This window comes from Melanerpes formicivorus, unplaced genomic scaffold, assembly GCF_026170545.1.
Source record: "Melanerpes formicivorus ecotype bairdi unplaced genomic scaffold, bMelFor1.0.p_v2 SCAF_82, whole genome shotgun sequence".
Taxonomy (NCBI): domain Eukaryota; kingdom Metazoa; phylum Chordata; class Aves; order Piciformes; family Picidae; genus Melanerpes; species Melanerpes formicivorus.
The window spans coordinates 859,730-883,408 of NW_027142434.1; the positions used below are offsets into that span (position 1 = coordinate 859,730).

General features: G+C 62.3%; 2 protein-coding genes across 5 annotated transcripts in view; both read left to right on the top strand.

The window, feature by feature from the left end:
* The window catches only part of KLHL12 (kelch like family member 12), a 39,098-nt gene extending 24,368 nt beyond the window's left edge, over nucleotides 1–14,730 (top strand). For 3 of the 4 annotated variants that reach the window (XM_068164674.1, XM_068164675.1, XM_068164672.1), the window contains 6 exons: nucleotides 2,431–2,537; nucleotides 4,588–4,783; nucleotides 6,748–6,906; nucleotides 8,642–8,740; nucleotides 11,302–11,488; nucleotides 13,267–14,730. In XM_068164674.1, the coding sequence (XP_068020775.1) occupies nucleotides 2,431–2,537; nucleotides 4,588–4,783; nucleotides 6,748–6,906; nucleotides 8,642–8,740; nucleotides 11,302–11,488; nucleotides 13,267–13,393 (875 nt within the window). In that variant the 3' untranslated portion in view covers nucleotides 13,394–14,730. The remainder of the gene's footprint in view (nucleotides 1–2,430; nucleotides 2,538–4,587; nucleotides 4,784–6,747; nucleotides 6,907–8,641; nucleotides 8,741–11,301; nucleotides 11,489–13,266) is intronic. The other variant, XR_010990648.1, reaches the window with a different exon arrangement.
* Nucleotides 14,731–18,615: 3,885 nt separating this feature from the next.
* Nucleotides 18,616–21,272, top strand: RABIF (RAB interacting factor). Its single transcript, XM_068164682.1, is given in 3 exon segments — nucleotides 18,616–18,825; nucleotides 19,721–19,770; nucleotides 19,772–21,272. Coding segments are annotated over 3 exon segments (435 nt in total). The 5' UTR covers nucleotides 18,616–18,633; the 3' UTR covers nucleotides 19,965–21,272.
* The last annotated feature ends 2,407 nt before the right edge of the window (nucleotides 21,273–23,679 follow it).

The window sequence follows — 23,679 nt, forward strand, 5'->3', positions numbered from 1 at the left end:
AGGTGTTGTGCTGTCCACCACTGTGCTGGAGTGCTTCAGCAGTAACTCCTGAGCCGGCTGCCCGTGGTGCGGGGGGCTCCTGTCTCAGGGCACGATTGCCTGGTGCCAGGGTGCAGAGCAGTTGGTTGCCTTTCATCCCAGGCCTCTGCTGGAACCATAAAACCATTTCTCTGAGTTGTAGGTGCCTCCAGATATGTTTGTCTGAGCATGCAGCTGCCTGAGAAGTGTGGGAAGAGTTTCTTGGCTGTCTCAAGGCAGCTGTCAGTGTCAGGAACAGAAAGAACTGCAAGGTGAGAGGCAGCAGCTGTGATACAGTGCAGAGAGCTTTCCAGCAGGGAATCTCAGAGGGGAAGGCTGGAGGAGGGAGATGGAGAGGTCCCTCTGCTTTCAGAGGTGCTTTGCTTTTCTCTTCTCCCTAATCTTAAGGCAAATAAATGCTGATTTCTTCCTCTGCTTCAGTAGCTGCTGCCAAGCAGTCCCTGGATCCTGGGGAAATGCTTGGCTTGGCGCTGTGCACTTTGTTGTGACTGTGGCCACCCCTCTCCTGATGCCCAGTCTCTCCAGACTCAGCCCCTTAGGACAGTCTCTGCCTCACATTTATCCCAGGCACACTCACAGGGCACTGCCATGGGTGCCAGCACTGCCTGCTCTTCCTGCAAGCAAACCTCTCTGTTTGTCCTCCAGTGCTGCTGCTGTGACAAACCCTTTTGGCCATTTCCTGTCCACGCTGTCTTAGTGGACAGGAAGCAGCTTAACCACTAGAGGAGGAGGGCAAATGAGGTTTGTCAGAGAGACATTGACTAAACATTTTAGGCCTAAGGGGAGAGCTGTTGTGATGTCATTTGACCTGCAGCATAGCCCAGGCCACAGCATGTCTCTGTCTGTGGCAACATCCTACCTTGGTTTCAAGAATCACAGTGTGGCTGAGGTTGGAAGGGACCTCAGAGATCACCTGCTCCACCCCACCCTGCCATGGGCAGGGACACCTCTCAACTAGACTTGGTTGCTCCAGGCTTCACCCAACCTGCCCTTAAACACCCCCAGGCAGGAGGCAGCCACAGCCTCCCTGGGCAGCCTGGGCCAGAGCCTCAGCAGCCTCACACTGCAGAACTTCTTCCTCGGCTCCACTCTAACCCTGCTCTGCCTCAGCTCCAAACCCTTCCCCCTTGGCCTGGCTCAGACACCCTCAGGAGAAGTTCCTCTGCAGCCTTCCTGTAGGATTCCTTCCTGCAGCTCAGCTCAGCTCAGCTCAGCCACATCTCAGTTTGTTCTCAGTTGAAAGCCTTCACAGCACCAAAGTCCTTTAGTGTTTCACTGTGCAGCTTGAAACCCTGCAGCTCACTGCTGAGGTTCATCTTCTGCCCTCAGCCCTACCTTTCTGAGCTGATCCAGTGCCACCTGCTCTCAGCAGTGCTCTTGCCACACATCACTTACCTACTGTCCAGGTTGTTCATTAAGCCTGTGTGGGACAGACTGCCATGGTTGCACTTCCAGCTGCTGTGCTGGGTGGGAGCCTTCCCAAGCTGCTGGTGGAGCATTCTGTGAATCCTTTGCAGTTCTTTGGGTGTTTATTTTCCTAACATTATTCTTCTTCCCCTGAGCTGCTTTGCTCTGTGGCAGGCAGGCTCTTGTTGAAGCTCTGTTGCTTGGTGTTCATTTCTCCTGTGGTGAAAAGCTGGAGGGGTCTGACCTGGAGCAAACCTCCCTGTTGCAGAAAGGGCCCAACAGACCCAGGGGATGCCCCTCTGCTGTTGGAGCTGCTGGAAGCCAGCATTCAAGGGAACTCCAGGTCACAAGTGTTGCTTAGCAGTTACAGAGCAAAGAGGAACAATCAGGGACCAGCTCAGAGGGGAAAAGGGAGAGGGAAGGCAGCTTTGAAATCAAATCCACAAGGGACAGTTCCTGGGGAAGCACTGCACTGATTTTTCAGGCTTCAGTCAGCCTGACTCGTTGGTCAGTGAAGTGGTGACCAAAGGAGCCACCTGGTCTGGATGCCACTTGCAAACAAGTGCAGAAGGCCTCAATTTGTGGGGAGGTGCAGGGGAGCAGCCACCCCCCACACCCCCCTTCAGCTTTCCTGGGGGCAGGAGGTTGGGGAAAAAACATGAAAGGAGTGCAAAAGAAGATCAAAAGGAGCCAGCTCCACACCTAGCTTAGCCAGCTTGTCTTCCCTAAGTGCCTCTAGTCCAGGGAGGAGCAGCTCCTAGCCCCTGGCTTAGCCCTGCTGCCAGGCACCCTGCAGGAGTTCTCTCTTTCCTTCCCTGCAGAGGAGCCCAGGTGCAGGCCAGGGTTGGTGCCTGCTCCAGAGCAGAGATGAAAGCAGGCCCTGGAAGGCAGCCTGTTGCACTGAGGAGGGCTCTGGTGATTCCCTTGGGGTGACCTTGGGCTGTGAAGGGACTGATGTGGCTTTGCTGCCCCTCTCTGTCGCAGGAGCTAACGAGGTCCTGCTGGTGATCGGTGGCTTCGGCAGCCAGCAGTCCCCTATCGACGTCGTGGAGAAGTACGACCCCAAGACTCAGGAGTGGAGTTTCTTGCCAGTAAGGAGCCAGTTTTGACCACCCCTGGGTTGAACAGGCTGTGAGCAAACACTGATCCTCTGCTGGGCTGAACAGGCTGTGGGCAAACCCTGATCCTCTGCAGCCCTGCCACGTTCCCCTTCTCCTCCTGCACTGCTGAGGTTTGGGTGGTGAGAGCCTGAACTGCTCGGTGTGTGCAGAGCTGCTCAGGGAGCTGTGTGTGAGAGGTGGTTGTCATGTTCCTGAGCCTCCAGGGACCCACAGCTTGTGGTGGGAGGGAGAGCTGTGATTTACTTACTGAAGGGGTGGGAAGCTTTGAGGTTAGTGATGAGAACTGAAATGTCAACAGGAACAGTGTGAGCAGCTCTGCTTGCAGGTGGGCTGCATGATTCTGCTCTCATTGTTCCTCAGCATGATGGGAGACACAATTCCTGCCCTGAGGACTATTTCTGCCCGAAGTTAAAGTCCCCTTTCTCCGTGGGAGGTGGTGGAGAGCTGCCTCTTCTTTAATAGCACTCATCACAGAGCACTCAGGATCACCTGGTGCCCCTAAATCCTCTTCTTTGGAGGCTTCATGAGCTATGCTAAATCTCTTCATTTCCCCCTTCAGAGTCTCTGCAGGGAGCCAGTGGGAGGCTCACAAAGCTCCAGGGTGCAGCACAAGATAAATGGCACTGAATGCAAAACCTTGCAGTGCAAACAGACCTGGCCACAAGGAGAGAGCAAAGCAGAGGGAGGCAGAGGCAGTTGTTAGGCCTCAGTCATTAGAGTCCAGAGTGCTGTTTGCTCCCTGCTGGGGAGGCCAAAGGGGACGGGAGAGCACCTCACAGAATAGTAGAGGTTGGAAGGGCCTCCCAGAGGGCATCCTGTCCTACCCTGCTGCCAGAGCAGAATCACCCAGGGGAGTCCTCACAGGAATGCAGCCAGGTGGGTTTGGAAGTCTCCAGAGGAGACTCCACAACCTCTCTGGGCAGCCTGCTCCAGGGCTCTGGCACCCTCATTGTGAAGAAGTTTCTCCTCATGTTGAGCTGAAACCTTCTGTGTTCAAGTTTGTATCCATTGGGCCTTGTCCATTGGGCCACGAGAAAGAGCTTGGCTCCTTCCACTTGATCCCCAGCCCTCAGCTATGGACAGACAGTGATCAGATCCCTCTCAGCCTTCTCCTCCCCAGACTAAACAGCCCCAGGGCCCTCAGCCACTCTTCACAGGGCAGATGCTCAAGTCCCCTAAGCATCCTCCTGGCTCTCCCTTGGGCTCTCCCCAGCAGGTCTCTGTCTCTCTTGACCTGGGGAGCCCAGAACTGGACACAGGATTGCAGCTGTGGTCTCAGCAGGGCAGAGCAGGGGGGGAGCAGAACCTCCCTAGCTGCCCCCCAGGACCCCATTGGCTCTCTGGGCCCCTTGCTGTCCCAGGCAGAACTTACTGCCCAGCAGCACTCCCAGGGCTTTCCCCGTGGCGCAGGAGCCATGCTGTGCCCGGTGCGGCTGTGGGGGCTGCTGAGCCACCTGCTGTGCCTGGTGCAGGGGCAGTGGTGCCACTGAGCCGCCTGCTGTGCCCGGTGCGGGAGCAGCGGTGCTGCTGAGCCGCCTGCTGTGCCGCTGAGCTGCCTGCTGTGCCCGGTGCAAGGGCAGCGGTGCTGCTGAGCCACCTGCTGTGCCCGGTGCGGGGGCAGCGGTGCCGCTGAGCCGCCTGCTGTGCCCGGTGCAGGGGCAGCGGTGCCGGTGAGCCACCTGCTGTGCCCGGTGCAGGGGCAGCGGTGCCGCTGAGCCGCCTGCTGTGCCCGGTGCGGGGGCAGCGGTGCCGCTGAGCTGCCTGCTGTGCCGCTGAGCCGCCTGCTGTGCCCGGTGCGGGGGCAGCGGTGCCGCTGAGCTGCCTGCTGTGCCGCTGAGCCGCCTGCTGTGCCCGGTGCAGGGGCAGCGGTGCCGCTGAGCCGCCTGCTGTGCCCGCTGCGGGGGCAGCGGTGCCGCTGAGCCGCCTGCTGTGCCGCTGAGCCGCCTGCTGTGCCCGGTGCAGGGGCAGTGGTGCCACTGAGCCACCTGCCGTGCCGCTGAGCCGCCTGCTGTGCCCGCAGAGCATCACGCGCAAGCGGCGTTACGTGGCCACGGTCTCGCTGCACGACCGCATCTACGTCATCGGGGGCTACGACGGCCGCTCGCGCCTCAGCTCCGTCGAGTGCCTGGACTACACCTCGGACGAGGACGGCATCTGGTACTCCGTGGCGCCCATGAACGTGCGCAGAGGCCTGGCCGGAGCCACCACCCTGGGAGGTAGCCGCCGCCCGCCTGGCCTGGCCTGGCCTGGGCTGGGCTGGGCTGGGCTGCTCCCCACCGTGTGGGATGGCCCCGAGGGAGGAGGGCAGCCTGAGGCGTTCTGCCTGCTCAGCCACCGGGGCTGGGGATGGGAAACTCCCACAGGCACCCTGAGAGGAGCTCTGCCTCTGCTGCACCCCAACAGAGGGGGGGAGGGGAGGGGAGGGGAGGGGAGGGGAGGGGAGGGGAGGGGAGGGGAGGGGAGGGGAGGGGAGGGGAGGGGAGGGGAGGGGAGGGGGAAGCTTTCGGGATGGGGACTGAGCACAGGACACTGAGTGCAGCACTGGGGAGAGGCTGAAATGAGCACCTGCAGAGAAGGCTTCCTGGGGCAGGCTTGGAGGAAGGAAACCACTGAGCACAGCAGAACACTTCAGCTGGCTCATGCTGGCAGAGCAGAGGGCAGGAGGGGACAGGGCTGCTCTCTAGGAGGGAAGTGGGCAGGGTAAGAACTGAGGAACAACAAATGGTTGTGAGCAGTCCAGGAAAGAGTTGGGGTGGAAATGAGAGAAGTTGTGCAGGCATTAGAACAGCAGAGGCTGCAGTGAGGGGTCTGTGCTGCAGTGAGGGGTCTATGCTGCAGTGAGGAGTCTGTGCTGCAGTGCCTGTGGTAGAATATCTTCTTAATAAGTAAGAGTGGTTAGCTGTTGCCCAGCCAGACTGTTCAGCTGTGGGAGTGGAGCTCTGGTAGGAGTGCAGCTGCTTGGAGGCTCTCAGCTTTGGGAAGGTACTGCCTGAATTGGCTTCCCAAGATAAGAGCAGTCCCTCGGTGACCCAGGCCTGTCCCATGATCACAGAATCACAGAGTCATTCAGGTTGGAAAGGACCCCTGGGATCACCCAGTCCAACCACTGACCCTGCTCTACAAGGGTCACCCCTGAGCCATAGCCCCAAGCACCACATCCAAAGGACCCTCAAACACCTCCAGGCTTGGGGACTCCACCTCCCTGGGCAGCCTGTGCCAGTGTCTGAGCACTCTTGATGTCCAGCCTGACCCTGCCCTGCTGCAGCTTGAGGCCATTGCCTCTTCTTCTGTCACTAATGACCTGTGAGAAGAGACCAGCACCAACCTCTCCCTCCACAGCCTCCTTCCAGGCAGCTGCAGAGAGCAGTGAGGTCTCCCCTCAGCCTCCTCTTCCTCACACTAACCATCCCCAGCTCCTTCACTTGCTCCTCACGAGATTTATTCTCCAGGCCCTTCCCTTCCTTGCCCTCCTCTGCCCTGGCTCCAGCACCTCCACCTCCCTCTTGTGTGGAGGTGCCCAGAGCTGGGCACAGCCCTCCAGGTGTGGCCTCAGCAGTGCCAAGCCCAGAGGGACAATCCCCTCCCTGCTCCTGCTGGGCACAGCATTGCTGATCCCAGCCAGGAGGCCTTTGGCTCTCTTGGCCACCTGGGCACTACTGGCTCATATTCAGCCTGTCCCTTGCTGCCCCAGGCCTGTCCCTTGCTGCCCTAGGCCTGTCCCCTCCTGCCCCAGGCCTGTCCCTTGCTGCCTCAGGCCTGTCCCTTGCTGCCCCAGCCCTGTCCCTTGCTGCCCCAGGTCTGTCTTCTGGGTTTTCTTTGCTTTTGCTGCCTGTGTGTTTGGGCCCTGTAAGCATCTCCCCTGGGTTGGTGCTGATGTGAGGCTGCTGACAGGCAGGGGTTGGCCATGGCAGTGGTTCAGGCTCTGCAGCATGGCAAGAAGGCCTGGGGTGTGCAAGTTCTCTTTGACCTCAGCAGGCAGCAGAGCTGAGGGCCAGCAGGGCTGCTGGGGGGGTCTGTGGGGTCGGTGTCTGGGGTTGGTCTGTGGGGGTGAACGCAGGCAGCCACGGTCCACGGCAGCTCCTGTGTCTTGCAGCCCATGGTGTAGGTTTGCCCCTCCTGTGGGAGCCTTCTTGCTCCTGGGGCCTGGCTGGCTGAGGGCAGGCTGTGTCTCCCCCTGCAGACATGATCTACGTCTCCGGAGGCTTCGACGGCAGCCGGCGGCACACCAGCATGGAGCGGTACGACCCCAACATCGACCAGTGGAGCATGCTGGGGGACATGCAGACAGCACGGGAAGGAGCAGGGCTGGTGGTGGCCAATGGAGTCATCTACTGCCTTGGTAGGTACCCCTGGCACCTCTGGGCACTCTGCAGGGACAGCCAACCCTGTCACATCCAGGTTAGGAGCTGAACCTCAGCGGGCGCTGGGCGGCACTGGGCACCACACCTCTTGGCACCACTGCCACCACCCTGGCTTGGGCTGGAGCTGCTGCAGGGAGTGCTGCCAGGAGCAAGCTGGGCAGATCAGCCAGCGCTGGGGGCATGGCTGAAGCAGCAGGGATGAGCTCTGTGGGCACTGGGCAGTGCTGAAACGCCCCAGAGGCGAGGCAGGTAGCTGCAGGGCAGAGGCTCAGAGGCTGCCTCCGCTGGCTCCAGAAGCCTCTCCTGAGCCCTCCCAGCTCCCTCCTCCAGCACTCAGCTCAGCCCCAGGCCAATCACTGAAGGCTTCAGTGAGCTTGTTCTGGAGATGCACCTTCTGGGGCCCAGAGAACAGCCCAGCACTGTGCCCACATCTGCTGCAGTCCTGTTCTGGGCACTCACAGATGGTCTGAGGGTTTGGCTTCCATCTGCCAAAGTCCTCTTCCTCACTCATCTCCCAGGGCAGATGCCAGCACACTGCCCTGCTGCAGCTGCACAATGAGGTTTCCTGGCATCCTCTCATGAAACAGCTCTTTGAGACCTCCCAGCCCACACTTGTGGCTTCCTAGCATCAGCTGGGCTGCAGCACACAGCCTGAGCCAGTGCCAGGGCTGGGAGCTGCACAGCTGCTTTAGCAGGGCAGCACCAACGTGGGCATCAGCTGTGTGCAGCAGTGCAGTGCCAGCCTGGCTGTGCTGCTCTGCAGAGGGGATGGCCTGGGCAGTGCATGCTGCAGAGATCCTCTGTGTGCTGCCAGCTGCAGGGTGAGGCTGGGCTAGGGCTGAGCCAGGCTGGGTTAGAGCTGAGCCAGGCTGGGTTAGGGCTGAGCCAAGCTGGGCTAGGGCTGAGCCAGGCTGGGTTAGAGCTGAGCCAAGCTGGGCTAGGGCTGAGCCAGGCTGGGTTAGGGCTGAGCCAGGCTGGGCTAGGGCTGAGCCAGGCTGGGTTAGGGCTGAGCCAGGCTGGGTTAGGGCTGAGCCAGGCTGGGTTAGGGCTGAGCCAGGCTGGGCTAGGGCTGAGCCAGGCTGGGTTAGAGCTGAGCCAGGCTGGGCTAGGGCTGAGCCAGGCTGGGTTAGAGCTGAGCCAGGCTGGGTTAGGGCTGAGCCAAGCTGGGTTAGAGCTGAGCCAGGCTGGGCTAGGGCTGAGCCAGGCTGGGCTAGGGCTGAGCCAGGCTGGGTTAGGGCTGAGCCAGGCTGGGTTAGGGCTGAGCCAGGCTGGGCTAGGGCTGAGCCAGGCTGGGTTAGAGCTGAGCCAGGCTGGGCTAGGGCTGAGCCAGGCTGGGTTAGAGCTGAGCCAGGCTGGGTTAGGGCTGAGCCAAGCTGGGTTAGAGCTGAGCCAGGCTGGGCTAGGGCTGAGCCAGGCTGGGCTAGGGCTGAGCCAGGCTGGGTTAGGGCTGAGCCAGGCTGGGTTAGAGCTGAGCCAGGCTGGGTTAGGGCTGAGCCAGGCTGGGTTAGGGCTGAGCCAGGCTGGGTTAGAGCTGAGCCAGGCTGGGCTAGGGCTGAGCCAGGCTGGGTTAGGGCTGAGCCAGGCTGGGTTAGGGCTGAGCCAGGCTGGGCTAGGGCTGAGCCAGGCTGGGCTAGGGCTGAGCCAGGCTGTGCCTGCCCTGCACAGCAGCTGTCTTCCAGAAGTCCCAAGGCTTGCTCCTGTGCTTTGTTTCAGGTGGCTATGATGGGCTGAACATTCTGAACTCTGTGGAGAGGTATGATCCCCACACAGGACACTGGACAAATGTCACCCCCATGGCCACCAAGCGCTCAGGTGAGAGCCCACAGAGCTCAGGGGGGTTTGGGCTGTGCTGGGGAAGCAGCCACTGCTGGCTTGCTCTGCCCTGGGGCTGGAGCCTTACCCCTGCAGCTGCTTTGGCTTTGAGCAGGGGGAATTTAGGACATGCTGACTGAACTCCCAAGGGCCTGGTGTCCCCACCCCATGCTAAGGTGTGTGTGGGTGACAGGGAGGGAGAGTGCAGCCCACGGTGCAAGACATTGGGACACTGCTAAGTCAGCTGCAGGGGCACTGCAAAGGCTCCTGCAGGCTGCTCCTCTCCTCAGCTCAGCCCTGGGGGCAGCAGGAGAGCAGAGCAGCACTGCCAGAGCAGGGTCACACTGCAGCAGCCTTAGCTAATGGCTTGAAGGATGGTAATGAAGCACAGTGGTTATCCCCTGCCAGCCCCTTGCCCCTGAGCTGAGCTTTAGCTTTGGCAGCTGCATCTAGGAGAAGAGCACACCTTCCATCCTCCTTTTGAGGCATCTTCCTGTCTCAGCTCTCCTCCTTTCTCCAAGGAGTCCCTGTGGAGCTCCTGCAGCTCCTGTGTGCTCTGCACCTCAGGCCACCTGCCCCAGCCCTTCCTGGCTGTGCTGCCCAGCAGCTGTGGCTCTGCTCAGCCACCTGTGGCTCAGTGCTGCACAGCTCTGTGCCTCTCACTGGAGTGGCTCTGCTGCACTTAGAGGCTCTTCTGGAGCCCTTCTGAAGCTGCTTTTGTTCTTGCCCTTGCCATAAGTGCCCTTTGCAGTCAGCCCAGGCAGCCCTGCTTGCTTGGTGCTGTGTTCCTGGGGGGCAGCAGTGCTGGGTACCAGTTCAGGCTGCTCTCTGTTCCTGAAGCGTTTCAGCTTTCCTGCAGTGGCACCAAGCCCCCAAGCTTTAAATATTAAATCACTCAAATGTTAAACATCACTGCTGTGAGAGGCCTCCTGCTGTGAGGTGTGGGCTGGAAAGCATTTCCCACATGCCAAGAAAGGATTGGATTTAGAAGTTGGTTGCTTTCCAGACCCAGGAGGACCCCAGCCTTCAAACACAGGAGGAAACCCCTGGGGTTTGCTGTGTCAGAGGCAGCCTGCAGGACCTGCCATGGATCTCCAGGAAGCTGAAGGATGAGACAGCTTTGCTCTCTCATGGTCCCTTCCTCAGGGCTGTGACCTGGAGCACTGAGATCTGGAGCAGAGCTGTACCCAAGAACATTCCTTGGCCCAAGCTTCTCACAGGATCACAGGGCACAGATGTCAGGGGTTGGAAGGGACCTCTAGAGGTCTTCCAGTCCAAGCCCCCTGCCAGAGCAGGGCCATAGAATCCAGCACAGGGCACACAGAACACATCCAGACAGGGCTGGAAAGGAGACTCCACAACCTCTCTGGGCAGCCTGCTCCAGGGCTCTGGGAGCCTCACAGTGCAGAAGTTCCTCCTCCTGCTGAGCTGGAGCCTCCTGTGCTGCAGTTTCCATCCACTGCCTCCTGTCCTGTCTCAGGGCACAGTGAGCAGAGGCTGTCCCTGTCCCTTCCTTCCTGACCCCCAGCCCTCAGCTATTGATAGACATTGATCAGATCTCTCTGGGACCCTCTCAGTCACATATTCCCTTCCTTGGTTCTGTCTCTTGCAGCAGTTCTGGAGGTAGACCACAGGTCAGCAACCTTGGCCTAGACCCAGCTGTCCTGATGAGGCCTTGGTCTGCCCAAGTCTTCCTCACTGAAGGAGCCAGAGAGGCCATTGGGGCAGCCTGGCTGTTCCCAGCTGCTTTATGCCCTGAGCGAGACACAGTGCAAGTGAGGCTGCATGGAGTGGAGCAGAAAGGCTCTGAGTTTAGTAAAGGCTCTTGGGAAGTCTGTTCTGAGTTTCTAGAGGAAGCAGATCAGCAGCCAGGAGCTGCAGGCTTCTTTCCTGCAGCATGTTCATCAGTGCAGCAGTTCCCTGCTGCTGGCAGCAGCCTGGCAGCTACAGGTACAGCCCCAGACAGCAGCAGGAGCACCTGAAGCCACCACCTGCACTGTTACCTGCTGTGCTCTTTGGTGCTTCACCTGGTGAGGAGCAGGGGCTGGCAGAGGTTTATTTGCTCCCAGCTGGGCCAGCTGCCTGCTGGTGAGAATGGCTGTGACCGAGCAGGGGACACCACTGCTGCTTCCCCTGCCTCCCAGCAGCACCCTCAAAGAAATCTCTGCTCCAGCTGCCCAGGGAGCAGCAGCAGGGGCTGGGTGAGCCCAGGGAGCCAGGACCAACAGAGGAACTTCTCAGTGGTGCTGGTGCCAGGCAGTTGCCCAGGCAGCTGGTGCTGGTCAGGAGCCCTCTCAGCCAGGGGAACATCTGCCCCACGCCACAGTGCTGCTCAGTGCCCTTTGCCAGGCCTGAGCAGCGCTTGGTGCCGGCAGGTTCTCCTGCCCTGCCTGGCAGGCAGCAGGAGCCAGCAGCAGCCAGCAGCAGGCAGCAGGCCGTGCCAGCCGCTCTGGGGGAGATGCAAGCCCAGAGAACGTCCTGAGGAGGCTGAGCCTGGCTGGGTGCCTGCAGCCAGCCCCGGGCGGCGCTGACAGCCCGGCTGCGCTCTGCTCTCCCCGCAGGGGCCGGCGTGGCGCTGCTCAACGACCACATCTACGTGGTGGGAGGCTTCGACGGCACCGCTCACCTCTCCTCCGTGGAGGCCTACAACATCCGCACCGACTCCTGGACCGCGGTCACCAGCATGACGACCCCGCGCTGCTACGTGGGCGCCACGGTGCTGCGGGGCAGGCTCTACGCCATCGCGGGGTGAGGGCCCGGCCCGGCCTGCTGCCCTGCCCTGCCCCGCCCTGCTGCCCTGCCTCGCCCTGCTGCCCTGCCCCGCCCCGCCCTGCTGCCCCCCCCGCCCTGCTGCCCTGCCCCGCCCTGCTGCCCTGCCCCGCCCTGCCCTGCTGCCCTGCCCCGCCCTGCTGCCCTGCCCCGCCCTGCCCTGCTGCCCTGCCCCGCCCTGCTGCCCTGCCCCGCCCCGCCCTGCTGCCCTGCCCCGGCCTGCTGCCCCGCCCCGCCCTGCTGCCCTGCCCCGCCCCGCCCTGCTGCCCCCCCCCCGCCCTGCTGCCCCGCCCCGCCCTGCTGCCCTGCCCCACCCCAGCCTGCTGCCCTGCCCCGCCCCAGCCTGCTGCCCTGCCCCCCCCGCCCTGCTGCCCCGCCCCGCCCTGCTGCCCTGCCCCACCCCAGCCTGCTGCCCTGCCCCGCCCCAGCCTGCTGCCCCGCCCCGGCCTGCTGCCCTGCCCCGCCCTGCTGCCCTGCCCCGCCCCAGCCTGCTGCCCTGCCCCGCCCCGGCCTGCTGCCCTGCCCCGCCCCGCCCTGCTGCCCTGCCCCAGCCTGCTGCCCTGCCCCGCCCCAGCCTGCTGCCCTGCCCCGCCCCGGCCTGCTGCCCTGCCCCGCCCCGCCCTGCTGCCCCGCCCCGCCCTGCTGCCCTGCCCCACCCCGGCCTGCTGCACTGCCCCGCCCCGCCCTGCTGCCCTGCCCCAGCCTGCTGCCCTGCCCCGCCCCAGCCTGCTGCCCTGCCCCACCCCGGCCTGCTGCCCTGCCCCGCCCCACCCTGCTGTCTCACCCCGGCCTGCTGCCCTGCCCTGCCCCGCTGCCCTGCCCCAGCCTGCTGCCCCACCCCAGCCTGCTGCCGTGCCCCGCCCCAGCCTGCTGCCCCGCCCCAGCCTGCTGCCCTGCCCTGCCCCGCTGCCCCGCCCCAGCACCATCCTCCTCTCGGCTGCGTGGCTGCCAGCCCAGGGTCACCGCCTGCCGTCCCCCCGCACCGGGGTCTCCGGGTGAAGCAGGAGCCCCGCGGCCGTGCGGCAGCAGCCTGCCAGGCGCGAGGGAGGCTCGGAAGCCCTCCCAGGAGTTCCTTCTTGCTGTGTTGCAGCATCCCCAGCATTACAGAGTCCCAGAGTGTCCTTAACAGCAGGAGGCCCAGAAGCCCTTAACAGGAAGCAGCTAACAGCAGTCCTGAGGTCTCCCCAGCAGCATCTCTGCACTGAAGCCCTGACCAGAAGTAGCTAACTGACAGGAGCAGAAGTGCCCAGCAGCCCTGACCCCTGCAGGCCACTCTGTAGCTCAGAGTGGCTGCTTCTGTGCTCTGTGTTAGGAATCACTCAACCAGTAAAACCCAGCCACAGATAGAAGCTAGAATCTACCCAGTGAGAGGTGCCAGGGAGGTGGCTTCTGCAGCATGTTCCAGTCTGAGGGTGCCGAGGTGAGGATGCGGCTCTGGGCACCCAGGGAATGTGATTGGTTTGCTCCCTGCAGAGTGCAGTTGCTCAGCCAGAAAGCATTTTGCATTCCCATGCACTCTGCAGGCACCCAGCTGCTGCCCTCAGAACTGTGGCTGCAGCAACCATGCCCAACCCAAGCAGGCAGCCTGATGGTGCAGAGCCAGGGCAGGCAGCAGAGCAGCAGCAGGCAGCGGAAGGGAGCCCGATGCTGTAGGCCACTCTTGCTGTAGGCAGCTGCCCAGCCTCCCAGCAAGGGCTCTGAGTGCCTCAACCTCTTCTGCAGCAGGGTCCCTCACCTCTAACCTCCTGTCCCTGCAGGTATGATGGCAACTCCCTGCTGAGCAGCATCGAGTGCTACGATCCCATCATCGACAGCTGGGAGGTGGTGACCTCCCTGGGCATGCAGCGCTGCGACGCTGGGGTCTGCGTCCTCCGGGAGAAGTGACCTGGGGGAGCTCACAGAGAGCCTTCTGAAGAGCCTCAGCTGGAGGCAGAGTCCCAGGAGATTGCAGTGACTGTTCTCCAGGGCTGAAGATGCTGTGGCAATAGGCACCAGAAGAGCAGCTTTCTGTGCTGCTTCTGACTCGAGCATGTGCATAGCTGTGTCACCTCAGCAGTCATTTGAGATCGGGGGCTCTGTGCAGCTGGAGGAAGGAAGGTGCTGAAGCAGCTGGAGGAAGGAAGGTGCTGAAGCAGGTCAGGAGCTGCCTTCTCTGCTGTTGCTGTGGCTCAGCCTGTTGGCAGAGCAGAGATGCCCCTGGCCTTGGTGCCAGCCAGCCTGGTGAACGCTGCCAAGGACGTGTACATAGAGCTGGGTGGGCTCTGCAGCCCAGGCAGCTGCTCTGGCGGCTCCCAGCCGTGTGAACCCTCAACCCAGCTGCTCTGCTGCCCCAGCTTCAGCCCCTCCTGTACAGCCTGAATGTGAGCCCTGCTCCCAGCGCGCGCAGCGCAGAGCCAGGCCGGGCAGCAGGGCCCTCAGCTCTGCACCCAAGGGAGTCGCAGCTTAAAGCTGTCAACTACTGAGACCCAACAGCCTGAGGCTGCAGGGGCAGAGGGCAGGGGGCAGAGCTCATTGCCTGGCACAGCAGCAGGTCTGCAGCCTTCGTGCTCAGCACAGCTCCTCAGAGAGCTGAGCAGCCCCAGCTGCAGAGCTCTGCATCTCCTGGCAGCAGGAACCTTCCTGGGGTGCAGCAGTGCCTTTGCCCCCACCCCTGTGGGGAGGTCATCCTGCAGAGGCCCTGCAAGTAAGGGACAGTTGCTCCTACCCCTGTGGAACTTGCTGGTCAGCAGCTGGGGTTGGTCCCTGGGCCCCCTGTGTCCAGCACACCCACATCAGCCTCTCAGTCAGGTTCATTGTGTTGACTTTCACTTAGGATTCTTCTGCTTCCTGGGCCATTTTGGAGTGAAATCCTGGACTGGGTCCTGCCCTTTGTCCACAGCTGTTCATTCCCCAGCCTCCCAACTCCACACCACCTGCCCCACAAGCCCCAGGTGAGAGCCTCCTCTCCTGCTCACAGAGCTCTCAGCATGTCTCTGGGAGCTCTCCTGCACCATCAGCTTGCCCCCTGCAGTGCCTGGGCTCTGTGTAGTGCTGCTCGTGGAGCTTGCTGCTGCCTCCTGCTTGGGGCTGAGGGTGGGCTCAGGGCTGGTAGCATGACTGCAACGATGCACTTTCAGCACCGCTCCCCTCGGCCTCTCCTCTCACACAAAGTGTTCTGTGGTTCTGTTTCCTATTGTTTATTTTTTAATGAAAATATAAAGAATAAAATATTTCCTGAGCCAGAGGCAATTCTGCTTCAGTTCTCTCCCTGGCTGCTGCCTGGAGGCTGGCTGCAAGCCCCAGGATGGAGCTGGGGGCAGCCACCCTCAGCTGCCCTCTGCCCTGCAGCTCCAGGGGAGCAGGGAACAGCTCCACCTGCTGAGATCCCCAGCACAGAAGTGGGAATGGAGTTCCCTCCAGGTGGGGGCTGCTCACCAGGTGGGGGCTGCTCACCAGTGCTGGGGCCAGGCCTCTTTACATCTGATCTGGATGAGGAGCTCAGGGCACCCTCAGTAAGGTTGCTGATGACAGCACATTGGGTGGCAGTGGTGAGCTGCTGGGGGGCAGGAAGGCTCTGCAGAGGGACCTGCCCAGGCTGGATCCATGGCTGGGGTCAGTGGGGTGAGAGTTAACAAAGCCAAGAGCTGGCTCTGCTCCTGGGTCACAACCACCCCATGAAGGCTCCAGGCTTGGGGCAGGGGCTGGAAACTGCCCAGCAAAGAAAGACCTGGAGGTGCTGGCTGATGAGTTGGAGATGAGTCAGGATGTGCCCAGGTGGCAATGAAGGGCAGCAGCAGCCTGGCCTGGAGCAGCAGTGGTGTGGGCAGCAGGAGCAGGGCAGGGATGGTGCTCCTGTGCTGGGCACTGGGGAGGCCACAGCTCAAGCACTGGGTTCAGCTCTGGGCCTCTCACTCCAGGGACACTGAGGGCTGGAGCAGGGCCAGGGAAGGGCAACAGAGCTGGGGAAGGGTCTGGAGAAGAGGGCTGGGGAGGAGCAGCTGAGGGAGCTGGGGGGGTTGAGCCTGGAGCAGAGGAGGCTGAGGGAGACCTCATTGCTCTCTGCAGCTCCCTGAGAGGAGGCTGCAGCCAGGGGGGGTTGGGCTCTGCTCCCAAGTGATAGGGTGAGAGGCAGTGGCCTGGAACCGTGCCAGAGGAGGCTCTGGTTGGACATGAGGGAAAAATTCTTTGCTGCCAGAGTGGTCAGGGCTTGGCAGAGGCTGCCCAGAGAGGTGGTGGAGTCCCTGTCCCTGGAGGTGGCCATGGCAGTTGGGGGCACTTGGGGACATGGTTTAATGGCCATGGTGGTGTTGGCTTCTCTCCCTTCCACTCTGCTGCAAAGGCCTCTGAAGGGATCCAGCTACAGAAGTGACCTGTGCTGAACAAAACTCCCCAGTGTGTGCTGCTGAGGCTCTGCAGGCTGCAGTGCCAGCCTCAGAGCTGGGTCACAGCAGGACATCCCCCTCCTCGCCATGGCCAGCAGAGCTCATTGCTGCCTGCCTGGGACGAGATGTACCAAAGGGGTTGAAAAGGAGCTGGCATCTCCAGCTGGCTGATGAGCAGCACAGATCCCCAGAGGGGTCTGCATCCGTGCAGGGCAGGAGACAGGAAAAGCAGAGGCTCTGCTGCAGGCAAAAGCCAGAGTTAAAATGTTCCATTGGGAAGAAGTTGGCCTCGATTCCCACAGCCAGCAAGAGGGAAGTGCTGTGCCTCAGGAGCAGTCCTGGGGAAGATTCTACCATGCAGAATTCAAGCATGAAGTTCCAGGCCCAGACAGCTCCCACCCAAGCACACTGAGAACTGGCCAAGGACCCCTTGGTAGGCTGGTTGTTTCTTGAGAGGTTTCAGGAGCTTCCTCCTTGTGACAGTGTTACCTCCTGCATCACTCTGTCCTCTCCTCATGCACTCTGCTGAAGCTCTGCAGATGTTCCTTCGTGCTGGGCCCTCGGAGATGCTGATGCAATCATTACAAAGTTGTTGGGCAGTGATATTAATGGGAAGAAGAAGCCTAGGGAAGGTGTGGGCCCCCTCAGAAAGGAAACTGGTGACATGGTCACAAGTGATGAGGAAAAGGCTGAGGTACTTTACCTCAGTCTTCACTGCAAGGGCCTCTAGCCACACTCCTGATGTTATGGAAGTCAAAGCCAGGGACGGGGAGGAAGAACTGCCCATTGTAAGTGCAGATCAGGTTCGTGATCACCTGAAGAACCTGAAAGTGTTCAAGTCCATGGGACCCGACGGGATACACCCACGGGTGCTGAGAGAACTGGCAGAGGAGGTTGCTGAACCCCTCTCTATTCTATTTCAAAAGTCCTGGCAGTCTGGGGCAGTCCCCACAGACTGGAAAAGGGGAAACATTGCCCCCATCTGCAAAAAGGGCAAGAAGGAGGAACCAGGGAACTACAGGCCAGTCAGTCTCACCTCTGTGCCTGGAAAGATCATGGAACAGATCCTCCTGGAGTCACTACTCGCTCAGAAGAATAGTGAAGAGGTGATTGGGAGCAGTCAGCATGGCTTTGCCAAGGGCAAATCCTGCCTGACCAACCTGGTGGCCTTCTATGAGCAGGTGACAAAATTAATAGCTGAGGGGAGAGCAACTGATGTCATTTACCTGGACCTGAGCACAGCCTTCGACACTGTCCCGCACCACATCCTGGTCTCCAAACTGGTGACACATGGGTTTGATGGGTGACCACTAGATGGATAAGGAACTGGCTTGATGGCTGCACCCAGAGAGTGGCTGTCCATGGCTCCATGGCCCAGTGGAGGCCAGGGACAAGCAGAGTCCCTCAGGGATCAGTCCTGGGACCTGTCTTGTTCAACATCTCTGTGGGTGACATGGATAGTGGCATTGAGTGCAGCCTCAGCAAGTTTGCTGATGACACCAAGCTGTGTGGTGCAGCAGACAGCTGGAGGGAAGGGATCCATCCAGAGGGACCTGGACAGGCTGGAGAGGTGGGCACAAGCCAAACTCATGAAGTTCAATAAGAGCAAGTGCAGGGTCCTGCAACTGGGTCGAGGCAACCCCAGGCACAAATCCAGGCTGGGCAGGGACTGGCTGGAAAGCAGCCCTGAGGAGAGAGCCTTGGGGGTGCTGGGGGAGGAGAAGCTCAACAGGAGCTCTCAGTGTGCACTTGCAGCCCGCAAAGCCAAGCAGAGCCTGGGCTGCAGCAGGAGAAGTGTGGCCAGCAGGGCAAGGGAGGTGATCCTCCCCCTCTACTCAGCCCTGGTGAGACCCCACCTGGAGTCCTGCCTCCAGCTCTGGAGCCCCTATGGCAAGAGGGATGTGGAGGTGCTGGAAGGTGTCCAGAGCAGGGCCAGGAGGATGAGCAGAGGGCTGGAGCACCTCTCCTATGAGGGCAGACTGAAGGAGTTGGGGCTGTTCAGTCTGGAGAAGAGAAGGCTCTGAGGTGACCTCATTGTGGCCTTCCAGGATCTGCAGGGGGCTCCAGGAAGGCTGGGGAGGGACTGCTCAGGATCTCAGGCAGTGCTAGGACTAGGGGGAATGGAATGAAGCTGGAGGTGGGGAGATTGAGGCTGGAGGGGAGGAGGAAGTTCTTCCCCATGAGAGTGGTGAAGGCCTGGGATGGGTTGTGCAGGGAGGTGGTTGGGGCCCTGTCCCTGGAGGTGTTTAAGGCCAGGCTGGCTGAGGCTGTGGCCAGGCTGATGTAGTGTGGGGTGTCCCTGCCCATGGCAGGGGGGGTGGGGCTGGCTGATCCTTGTGGTCCCTTCCAACCCTGAATGAAACTATGAAACTATGAAACTATGAAACTATGATAGGACTGCGGGGGGCGGGGGGGAATCCAGGCTGGACATGAGGAAGAAGTTGTTGGGCAGGAGGGTGGTGAGAGCCTGGCACAGGCTGCCCAGGGAGGTGGTGGAAGCCTCCTGCCTGGAGGTGTTTGCAGCCAGGCTGGAGGTGGCTGAGCCCTGAGCTCCCTTCCCGCCCTGGCAGCTCTGGGGTTCTGTGATTCTAACCCCGGCGGTTTCGGCGCACGGCAGCCGCTGAGCCGCGCCCGCAGCCGCGCCGGGACCTGCCCTGCGGCCGCCGAGCCGCCAGGGGGCGCCATCAGCCTCCGCCCGGCGCATGCGCACGGCGCCGCCTGCCGGCCCCGCCCCGGCCCCGCCCCTCGGGCGGCTGCGCGGCGATGGCGGCGACCTGCGCGGGGATGGAGCCGGCGGCAGCCCCAACCTCCCCTCCCTGCCCCGCGCCGCCCGCCGCCGCGCGCGGCTCCGCCGAGCTGGTGTGCGCGCAGGGACGGAACCGGAAGGCTGTTCTGTGCCAGCGCTGCGGCTCCAGGGTGCTGCTGCCCGGCGCCGCCACCTTCGCCCGCCGAGAGGTACCGCGGGGCGGCAGGGAGGCGGCAGGGAGCCGGCAGGGAGCGGCTGCCCCTGCGGCGGGGCGGGGCGGGGCAGGGCAGGGCGCCCCCTGTGGGCGGGGCGGGGCGGGGCGGTGGTGGGGCAGGGGGGGGGGGAGGGCAGGCCACCCCCTGTGGGTGGGGCAGGGCTGTGGCAAGGCGGGAGAGCAGGGCGCCCCCTGCGGGCAGGGTGGGGCAGGGTAGAGTGGCAGCGGGGCGGGAGGGCAGGGCGCCCCCTGCGGGCAGGGCAGAGCGGTGGCAGGGTGGGTGGGCAGAGTGCCCCATGAGGGCGGGGCGGGGCAGGGGAGGGCAGTGGAGGGGTGGGAGGGCAGGGTGCCCCCTGTGGGCGGGGCAGGGCTGTGGCAAGGTGTGTGGGCAGCGCACCCCATGCAGGCAGGGCTGGGTAGGGTAGGGCAGGGCGGTGGCAGGGTGGGAGGGCAGGGCGCCCCCTGCGGGTGGAGCAGGGCAGGGCAGCGGTGGGGCAGGAGGGCAGGGCGCCCCCTGTGGGCAGGGTGGGGCAGGGTAGGATGGCAGTGGGGGCGGATGGGCAGGGCGCCCCCGCTGGCAGGGCAGGGCAGCATATGGTGGCAGCAGGGCAGGAGGGCAGGGCGCCCCCTGCGGGCAGGGTGGGGCAGGGCAGGGTGGCAGCGGGGCGGGAGGGCAGGGCGCCCCCTGCGGGCAGGGCGGGGCAGGGTAGGGTGGCAGCAGGGCAGATGGGCAGGGCGCCCCCTGCGGGCGGGGCAGGGCAGGGCAGGGTGGCAGCGGGGTGGGAGGGCAGGGCGCCCCCTGCGGGCAGGGTGGGGCAGGGCAGGGTGGCAGCAGGGCAGATGGGCAGGGCGCCCCCTGCGGGCGGGCGCTGAGGCCGTGTCTCCCGCAGCTCCTCCTGCCAGCCATGCGGAAGAAGGCGGCGGCGGCGGCGGCGGGCGGCGGCGGGGGACGTGGTGCGGGAGCACTGGCTGGTGCGGGACATGTTCTCCTTCGAGAACGTGGGCTTCACCCGCGACGTGGGCAACGTCAAGTTCCTGGTGTGTGCCGACTGCGAGGCGGGGCCCATCGGCTGGCACTGCCTCGACGACAAGGACAGCTTCTACGTGGCGCTGGAGCGCGTGGCCCACGAGTGAGCGCGGCGCGGGGCTGGGGCTGGGGGCTGCACGCGGCCGCCCGGAGCCCCTCCTGCCCTGCTGCCCCACGGCAGCCTCAGCCCAGCCCACGAGTGAGCATGGCGTGGGGCCAGGGCGCTGCACGCAGCCGCCCGGAGCCCCTCCTGCCCTGCTGCCCCACGCCCTGGCTGCCCCATGCCCGACTGCCCAGGGCCGAGCCGGCCGCCCCGTGGCTCACCTCCGCCAACTGACCCACGCCAAGCGCAGCGCTGCACGGCCGGCTCCTTGCTGACCCCCCTGGGGTGGGAGGGTCTCCTGGGGCCTGCAGGGGCAGCTCACCCCCACAGCTGTGCCATAGAGCTCAGCCCCTCGCTGCCTGCCTGCTCTCTGTCACTGCTCCCTTGTGTGCTGTGTCCCAGACGTGCTCAGGTGTCCCAGGCTGGGCAGCCTGCGGCGCAGCCCTGACCCTGCGGCGCAGCCCTGGCCCTGCGGCACAGCTCTGGCCCTGCGGCACAGCCCTGGCCCTGCAGCGCAGCCCTGGCCCTGCAGCACAGCCCTGGCCCTGCGGCACAGCCCTGGCCCTGTGGCACAGCTCTGGCCCTGCGGCGCAGCCCTGGCCCTGCGACACAGCCCTGGCCCTGCGGCACAGCCCTGGCCCTGCGGCACAGCCCTGGCCCTGCGGCGCAGCCCTGGCCCTCTGGGTGCTGGCACAAGGGCGAGGGGAGGGCAGGGCTGTGTCTTCTGCTGACTTTCAGAGGAAGTGCTGCCTGCCCCACACCCCTAACACTGAGGCTGCCTAAAGCCCCTCCCAGCTGCCAGCTGTGCCCTGGGAGAACATCTGGCACCTCAGGTGTGTGCAAGGCCTCGTGACCAACAGTGTGCTCTGTCACCTGAGTGCAGTGCAGGCAGAGCCTGCAGGCAGCCTGGGCTGGCAGGGTGGCAAATGGCACTGCCAGGCAGCAGGAGTGGAGAGCTTCCAGCCTGATTGGAGTCGTTGGATGAGCAGCATCTGCTGACCACGTGTGGCAGGGCAGAAGGTCACCGCAGCCCTGGGTGTGCTGACCAGAGCAGCCAGGAAGGAATTCCTCTGCTGAGGGAGCAGTGCTGGGATGCTGTGCCCAGCTTTGGTCTCTGCCTTCTCACTGGTGGGCACAGAACAGGCTGGAAACGGGAGGCTGCAGCAGCTGTGGTGCCCACTGCCTGCATCCCTGGGGCCCAGCCTGCGCTCTCCACGTGTGGGGATGGCAGCAGCTCTCTGGTGGTCACCCTGGGCTGCTGCAGGAGATGTGTCTCTGTACTCTGCTAATAAACACTCTGGGTACCAGTGCAGCTCTGAGGCACAGCTCTCATTGTGCTGGGGTGGGGAAGTTGTGCTTGGCACCAAACCCAGGATGGGTTCTGTTTAAGGTCCAGCAGCACTGCTGCCACAAGGAGAGACCTTCAGTCCTCTCCTAGGAGAGACCTTCAGTCCTCTCCTAGGAGAGCTGTGCTGGCAGGCACAGCTTTGGGGAGAGTCTTTCAGAGAAGCATCCTGACAGCAGGTGAAGGAGAAAAGACCTCTGCCAGTGCCTGAGCACCTGCACCCCAGGGTTTGGGCACTGCCTTAATGCAGAGGTAGAGCAATGAAGATCTTGGCTGCTTTGAGCCTGCTCTGTCCAAAACTTCTGCTGTGGGCACTCAGGAGTTTGGATGTGAGGAACAAGTTCTGCAGCAGGTTGCTCAGGGAGGGGGTTGAGGCCCATCCCTGGAGATATCCAAGGTGAGGCTGGACAGGGCTCTGAGCAACCTGATCCAGTGGAGGATGTCCCTGCTGGGTGCAGGGGTTGGACCGGGTGAGCTCTGGAGCTCCCTTCCACCCCAGAGCATTCTGTGATGTGTTAGTGGAAGGGAGAGGCACAGCTGCAGGTGAAGGCTCTCACTGGGCTGGGAGGCAAATCCAGTCCTGGGGCCAGATGCAGAGCTGCAAACTGCTTTCCTCCTGTCTGTCTGTAGCCCAAAGCCCTGAGGCTGAACAGGTTGATCTGGGAAGGGCATTCAGAAGGGCAGCAGAGCTCCATCTGGGTTCAGCACAGGGTGGGGTCAGGGCACTTGGATTTGCACTCTGGGCTGGTTGTGTGCTGGGGCCTGAGCAGCTCTGCCACTGCAGTGTGAAGGGTGCTGGGCAGCAGCTGTGTGTGGAAGGCAGTGCTGGGCAGGCTTGTGGGCATCAGCAGAGTGAAGGAAGCTGCTCAAAGTGCTCCATGTGGAGTGATGCTGAGGGCTGGCCCTGCTGTGGAGCTGAGGTGGTGGCAGCAGCTTTTCCCAGTCAGCAGAAGGCTTCCTGGAGAGATCACAGGATCACAGATGTCAGGAGCTGGAAGGGACCTCTGGAGCTCTTCCAGTCCAAGCCCCTGCCAGAGCAGGAGCACAGAATCCAGCACAGGGCACACAGAACACATCCAGACAGGGCTGGAAAAGCTCCAGAGCAGGAGACTCCACAACCCCTCTGGGCAGCCTGCTCCAGGCCTCTGGGAGCCTCACAGTGCAGAAGTTCCTCCTCATGCTGAGCTGGAGACTCCTGTGCTGCAGTTTCCATCCACTGCCTCTTGTCCTATCCCAGGGCACAGTGAGCAGAGGCTGTCCCTGTCTCTTCCTTCCTGACCCCCAGCCCTCAGTTATTGATAGACATTGATCAGATCCCCCTCAGCCTTCTCCTCTCCAGACTGAACAGCCCCAGGGCTCTCAGCCTCCTCCCCAGGCAGTGCTCCAGGTCCCTTCAGCATCCTTGCAGCCTCCCTTGGGCTCTCTCCAGCAGATCCCTGTCCCTCCTGAGCTGGGGAGCCCAGAGCTGGATGCAATGTTCCAGGTGAGGTCTCAGCAGGGCAGAGCAGAGGGGGAGCAGAACCTCCCTGGCCCTGCTGGCCACACTCTGCTGAATGCAGCCCAGGAGCCCCTTGGCCTCTTGGCCCCCAGGGCACATTGCTGTCCCATGCAGACCTTGCTGCCCACCAGCACTCCCAGGTCCTTCTCCTTGGGCTGCTCTCCAGCAGATCCCCTCCCAGGCTGTGCTGCTGCAGTTGATTCTTCCCTCCCAGATGGGAGACCTCGGGTCAGAGGTGACCTTCACTTCCCTTGGGCAGTGATTGGAATCTACTCCCGAGCAGCACTGCTCACTGGTGGTAATGGAAGCCTCTCCTGCCCTGCAGGGTGAGGATGTGCTGGATAGATACACCTTCCACAGGGTCCAGGCAGGGCTCCTGCTGGATCTGAATGTCAAGCAGGATCCCACAGGCTGTGGAAATGCTGAGCAGAAATGTGCAGCCTGTTGGGAAGTCACAGGGAGGAAATGTTGGTCCCTGAGATCTTGGAATCTCAGCCTCAGGTAGGGTCTTGGCTTCCTGCAGCTTGGGGAAGCCATGAGAGACACCTCACAAGTCCAGGTAGCACAAGGACCATAGAATAGAACTAGAACTAGGAATAGGAATAGAATGGAATTAGAATAGACTAGAATAAGAATAGACTAGACTAGAATAGAATAGAATAGAATAGAATAGAATAGAATAGAATAGAATAGAATAGAATAGAGCAGAGGGCTGGAAGAGAGCTTCAAGATCATGGAGTCCAACCTATCATCCAACACCACCTAATCAACTAACCCATGGCACCAAGCACCCCCTCAAGTCTCCTCCTGAACACCTCCAGGGATGGGGACTCCACCACCTCCCCAGGCAGCACATCCCAATGGGCAATCACTCTC